At 36.5% G+C, this 6891-nt stretch overlaps 1 protein-coding gene across 1 annotated transcript; it reads right to left on the bottom strand.

Moving 5' to 3' along the window:
* Positions 1–570: 570 nt before the first annotated feature.
* Positions 571–2218, bottom strand: LOC111241136 (mannan endo-1,4-beta-mannosidase 2-like). Its single transcript, XM_022777965.1, has 2 exons — positions 1609–2218; positions 571–738 (listed from the first exon to the last, which is right to left on the bottom strand). Exons 1-2 carry the CDS (start codon positions 1735–1737, stop codon positions 583–585), a joined length of 285 nt encoding a protein of 94 aa, XP_022633686.1. The 5' UTR covers positions 1738–2218; the 3' UTR covers positions 571–582.
* Positions 2219–6891: the final 4673 nt, after the last annotated feature.

The following is a 6891-nucleotide window of genomic DNA, read 5'->3' as shown; positions in this document are numbered from 1 at the left end:
GGATGTGTGATCATGCAACTATTAAAAGGGGTACTTAATCTAATGTTGCAACTTACAACAATAGTGAAATCTTTGTTTTGAATTTATATTACCCCCTTACTCACTAGAAATAAAGCATATATTTATTCAAGAAAAAAATAATCATCTCCCTTATCTAAAATCCTCTAGAGCTAGAAATGAACTAATTAATGATCCATTGACCAAAACCAATGATACAAAAAACACTGATGCATGAATCAACAACCTCTACATGCATTCCAAAAACTTAGGATACACATACATACTGTAATATTAATACAAGAAAAATAAACACTATACAAATCTTCTTTCATTTCTCAGTAGTGGCCTCAAACTTATAGGAATATGCAGCAGATATATAGGATAACACTGATTATATTATAAAATGGTATGAACATCAAACAATAAGGCCTTCTTATGAAAGATCGAATAATTGGTCTAACCTTCCAGATAGTAAAAAGGGCTAAAAATTGAATGTAGAATCCTTCTTATCAGATTTTATACAATTCAACCACCGTGTTAAAAATAATTTGATATTGCCAGCATACTTTTTCCATTACTATTTCAAGGTGCTAAAGCGCAGGTGAAGAAACTTACTTGTAGAGTGTCACCAGAAGGATCAGACATGCAACGAGGTTCATTAATCAATTCCCAACCAAAATTGGTGGGGTCATTTCTATACTCAATGCCGGTAATACTATTCTTCCTTGTCAAGACAGTCTGCAAAAAAAAGAAAAATCAAAGGAAACAATTAATTGATCTAAGACAGATTCAAGGGTTGCAGATCTGCAAACAATCATGGCTACTACACAAAAATAAATGTTAGATGTACAATTTACAAGGTAAAGGAAGAGATAATTTTGATCCAGGGAAGCAGGAGATACAAGCTTCATATAAAGTCATGGATCATGGCAATAGATGAAGCCTCAGAAATAAGGTTATTTATTTGTTATATATATTAAGAAAATAAAACTTATGATTGGTGGGAAATGGATCTCCTACAATTTGAAAAAGAACTGCACAATTTCACAATTCATTCTACCTATCCCTTACTTTATATATTAAAATTGTCAGATATTAAAATCAAGAAACGGTTGAGAACTCATGCAGTTTTCTTTCAGAACTGAGCAGAATCTTAATCCAATTCTATCAATGAGAACCTTTGTAGGATGGAAAAAATCAGACAGTTAATTGGTAAAATGGTACAACAACATTATCACAAACCAATTATTCCAAAGCTTAAGCTATGCTATGAAGACACGTGAAAGTTTCATTGGTTTATGTTATATTATATTCTAAACCCCTCGTGCAAGCTCTGTTTATCTGTGTTGATTTGATACCGTGTCATAAACAAATTAGTCAAAAGCTTAAACTAATAGCTGAGCACATATTTTATTACTTTAAAGTTTACATTTATGTTTCTAACAACTTTTAAGTAAAATACTAATTTTCTTCTTTGTTAATCAAACTACTGACTCCGAAATTCTATAAATGTTAATTTAACAAGTGGTAATAGTCACTCTCCTTTGTTTATTCTAAAATGCAAGATGCAGGGGAAATGAAAAGAAAAGAAAGATAGAGATTTAATACCTTGATGTAGTTCTTGAAATAAGTTCTGATAGAAGGATCAAAGAAGAAAGAATCGTTGGTGGAGCTTAAGCCTACCCCTTCTTGCATGGCCCATTTCACATACTGACTCTTCCCACCATATGCTTGCATATTATTCACTAAGCTAAGAAGGAGCCTAATTCCATGTTGCCTTACTTCTGCTATCACATAATCCAAGGCCTGTCACCAATCACCCATCAATCCTCACCATGATTTTCATTCACAAATAAAACTACTACTAATCACATGAGCATAAGGAGTTACCAACACAAAGCATTTTTATTTCATCAGGCATAAAGGAAGGATACGTTCAACATGGAAACGTATTACCCAATAAAGAAACCAATTACCTAGTAAAGAAACAATACAACCTCCTTCTTCATCAAATGGTACAACATAAAGAAGAAGAATCACATTTAAACAAAAAGCAGAACAAGCGCCCAACAGGAAAGCAATGAAGCTTGCTTACTTGTTAGAACACCCAATTCGGTGGAAGCTCCTCCACACCTCTGCGGCGCACAAGCCTCATGCGTACATCCACGAACCACCACCCTTGCGGTGCACAAGCTTCATGCGCACAACCACGAACCACCACCCCACCTGCAACTCGCACAACGAACCTCGATGAGACCAGACAGAACGGACAGGCACACAATGCCACCGGAAAGACAAAGGTAGACAAGAGAGGTAGACGAGAGAATAGAAGCACAAACCAATGGAAGCTCCACCGAGAACGCCTTAGGGTTAGGGCTTTGGACATAGGAGAATGAGAATTTTTGAAATTTGGGCAAAACAAGATTAGGTTTTGGAGAGCGCGACTTTGGTGTTGGAGGAGCAAAGAAGAAGGGTTTTGGAGGGAATGTTTTTGGACGACGAAGGTTCTCTAAAAGGGGACGAGAGTTCTCTGACTTGGTATTTTGGCTTGAAGAGTGGAGGGAAACTGAAGGTGCGGGTTAAATGAGTAAGCAACTTACCGACGTCCTATGGCCCTCGTTAATGCCCTCGGTAAATTGTATTTACCGAGGGCCTCTAGCCCCTCGGTAATATCTCGCAGCTAATTCCCTATTTTACTGTAGTGTCAGCTCATTCTTGTTGCTTTCATTTCTTTATTCGGTGACTTACATCCATGAGGTGTAGTTGCCACCTCCAGCTTTTGATATTGGGAGTTCCGTTTTCAATCTATGAAGAACAAAGCACTCGATGTTCAACCATTTAGGGGTGCAACGTGTTTGAATAGAGAGAAGTAGGTGGTGTCATGGTTTAGGGAATTTTGGAGCTTTGGAATTGTTTTTGGAATAAGTGCGGTCTCCTGGGAGATTCAGAGAATTGGCTAGTTGGTTCCTCTTCTTGCTTTTGTTTTGTAAATATGTGTGCATCCTTCCTCTTGAAATTTGTGTTCTAAAAAGAGAGAAAAGAAAAGAGACAAGATGAGAAATGAAAAAAAAAACAAAAAACTGAGAAAAAAATTAAAAAAAATTGTGAATAAAGGAGTCAAGAACAGGATGGAATTAGAGGTTTTGGGTGTGAGTATACTGTGTTTACACTTGTTCCCCATTGCTCCTCTATTTCCTTTGGTTTGTAGCTTCTCAACCATATTTATCCTCCCTTTTCCTTGACCCCATTGCATCCATAAAAGACCTTTTGATTTGAACATGCATATATGTTTTGAGTGTTGATATTAGAGGCTTGCCAAGTGTTAACAAACTGGCAAATGTACCAGATCGTATTAAGTAATAATAAATGGTAAGTCCAAGTATCGTTTTCCCAAGAGACTCACAACACTAAATTGTTGTGCTTTTGCTTAACCAATCAAGACTATAAAAATAATATTTTGGGATTTTTCAATATAAAGTGCAGAAAAATAAATATGAATGCAATTTGATCAATTGAGGTTAAACACAAAAGTTGATGGATGATGTTGATAAGATGAGATGGATTTGTTGATAGGGTTCAGATTTCACCCAATCACTCTCACATATTTACTTTTCTTATTTGTTTCACTTTGTTATCTAATTGTCATGCAAACTTTCTTAGTCTACCCTTAACCCGATCCCTTGGCGAAAAGAGCCTATTATTAGTTACTGGCTTGCTATCCCTAGCCTCCCCTAGTAATTAATAACGCATTAAGAACAGAAGAAAAAACAATTGATCGTCCTACCCCCTATCCCTAGGTGGTATTGCTTAATCAAGGAATTTCCCCCAGTTCATGACAGTATTGTACGTTCCCGTATCAATAAAGACAAACAATGATTATCGAATGAGTTAAACGATAAAAGCTTTAAGCGTAGAACAGAAACCCAACAATTGATAATCAAAGCATACGCAAGCATATAAATAAAATAAGAATTTTGATATATGAGAGTTTAGAGGTTACATCTTTCCCTAACAACAAATAAGATTAGTTCTCCATCGTCATGGAGAAACTAGGTGAAGAATGGAATGAAAGAGATACAAACCCTATAAACGAGACCCATAACCTATTCTTGAATTTCACTGATATGTCAGGTTTGGGTTTGTCACTTTTCACATCAGGGTGTTGGTGAACCAAATCTCCTTTCTTATCTGCCTCCTGATGATCTTGTGCTCCAAGTACCAAAAATTTTATCCTGCATACACTAAAGAACACTGCAATAGATCACAAAATTACCCAAAAAAAAAATAAAAACAATAAAAGATATTTTTTTTTACAAAGAAATAAAAATAAAAATAGAAAGATAAAAAGATAGAAAGAAAGGGCTAGAAAGATAGAAAGTCTAATCTGTTAAGAATCACACACATAGAATAGTTCTACCATGAGTCCCCGACAACGACGCCAAAAACTTGTTGATTCACTGGCAAGTGTACCAGATCGTGCAAGTAATATAATCGATAATGCCCGATATCGTTCTTCCCAAGAGACTCGAAAGGATCGTTCGTGTGAATTAAAATTGTAAGACTTGTAGAGAAAGAATTAATTGTTGTGGATGCAAAGACAGAAAATAAACATGCAATGTGTTTGATTCAATTGACAAAAAAGACTATGGATGAATGAAGTTGTTGGGGGTTTACAATTTCATCTTATTCACTCCCTCTTATCTACTCCTCTTGTTTAATGTGCTTGATTATCTAATTGTTATGCAAACTTTCTTGTCTACACTTAACCCGATACCTCGGCGAAACGAGCTTATTACTAATTACCGGCTTGCTATCCCTAGCCTCCCCTAGCAATTAATAATGCATTAAGAACAGAAGTAAAAACAATTGATCGTCCTACCNCCTATCCCTAGGTTGGTATTGCTTAATCAAGGAATTTCTCACCAGTTCATGACAATACTGTACGTTCTCGTATCAATAGAGACAAACAACAATTATCAAATGAGTTAAGCGACAAAAGTATTAAGCGCAGATGAGAACCCAACAATTGATAATCANAGNATATGAAGAATCATATAAATAAACAAGAGTTTCAATAAAAGAGAGTTTCAAAAGATTACATTGTTTCCCCCAACAACAAAAGGGTTTAGTTCACCATTGTCATGGTGAACTTAGATGAAAATAATGGAGAATGGAAAAGCAAACCCTAGATAAGATGAAAAGGAGCCTAAGCAGCCAAGAGATCCTCTCAGGAGAGTGAAAATTAGGTCTGGCCACCCTCTTCTGTCAAAAGAATGAGAATGAAATCGTAACAGGGCTATTTATAGTTGAGGAGCGTCACAGAAAACAGGCTCAGGCCCAGCGGACAACCGCCCGACGGCACACTTATGCCACTCGGTGGTTTGCCCTTAATCGCGCCACTGCCTGGCGGTTTGCCTCTGATTGCAAATCTGCCCAGCGCCCACGCCAGGTGCCTTCTCCTCGCCTTGGACCGCCCAATGGTGAATTTTGCCGCCGGGCAGTTTCTTGACTCTTCTTTTCTTCAATTTTCTTCCTCTATCTTGAGTCTAAGACCTTCATCTTCAACCCCAATCTTCACTTTCATCAAAATCACTACAATACAATGCAAAACAAGCATAATATCGCTAAAAACAGCTTTTGACTCCCGACTGAGTCATTTATTGAGTTTTACTTGACTCTAAGCTCGTTCTAAGTCTTAAAGGGTGTAATTTGGTCTAAATTGACATATGAAAATAATTGTTTTTCAACCGTTATCACCAACTCTGTTTGTGCTTGTTTTCTTGAGTGCATTGAGTTGAAATTGTTTACCCTAGACACTTGAGAGAAACACTGATAGTGCGCATCTGTGAGGTTTTGTTACTTTTGATTCCTTTCTTGATCTGATAGATAATTTTTCCATGCTTGGAATTGCTTTAATGACTTCGTGAGTAATTGCTTTCTTTGATTCTGTGTTGGATACTGTCGACTTCCTCTTCTTTGTCTAGATTTCTTGAGAACTGTGTAATTCTATTTCTTTCATAGTGAGTCTTTGTTTTCTATCTGTTGAGTCTATGTCGCCTCCCTGATGTCTGTTGAACTATTCCCTGATTTGTGTCTTGATATTGCGCAGGAGTGCAAAAGAATAAGTGTGGTCTATTTTGATGAGTCAATATTTTCTCGACATCACTTAGTTTATTGTGCTAGAATTAATCAGGGAATTGTGCTTAAATGTTTGGTATTTTCCCTTTTTCGCTAATAGTGCTTAATTTGACCGGAAATTCTAAATTTAATTAATTTGAATATTCTGAGCTAATTAATTGCATTTTTAATTGCAGGAAAATTTTGGAGATATATTTTGGAGCATTGGGAGGAGACAAAATAATTCAAGACTCTCTTAAAATTAGTTATATTTTAATTTAGTAGTTTAGAATTAATCAATTGTAATTTAGAAGTTTTTTTTTAGACAAGCTAGTGAACATTGGGCCAAATTTTGGCAAAAACATATTGAGCCCAAATATGAGTGTGCACTTGGCACCCTAGGTTTTGTTTTTGGGGTGGATCCCACACATTTTTCAGCTACACCTCATGGCCTAGGGATTAGCAGCCATCACCTTCTTAGGACACTTGGCTGGAACGTTTGAAGGAGACATTCATTCACGGCATGGAAGAAAAGAGTGCAAGGGGCTGGAACGTTGCCGTCTAGCTGCTGCCACCACTTGTTGGCTTGTTTTTTTTGGAATTTTTTTTAGGGAAATGCTTGTTAAAAAGTAACGATGTTACGAGAATGGAAGTGGAGATCTCCAAATGCTTTAATTGAAATTTGCACCATGATTTACTCGTTGCTTTATCGATTCATAACTTCAACACATTTCATTTTTTTTTCTTAGAAGCACATGGAAGACGCTGCAATGT

The sequence above is a fragment of the Vigna radiata genome, unplaced genomic scaffold (genome assembly GCF_000741045.1).
Source record: "Vigna radiata var. radiata cultivar VC1973A unplaced genomic scaffold, Vradiata_ver6 scaffold_288, whole genome shotgun sequence".
In the NCBI taxonomy this organism is placed as follows: domain Eukaryota; kingdom Viridiplantae; phylum Streptophyta; class Magnoliopsida; order Fabales; family Fabaceae; genus Vigna; species Vigna radiata.
This window is presented reverse-complemented; position numbering and strand designations above follow the sequence as displayed.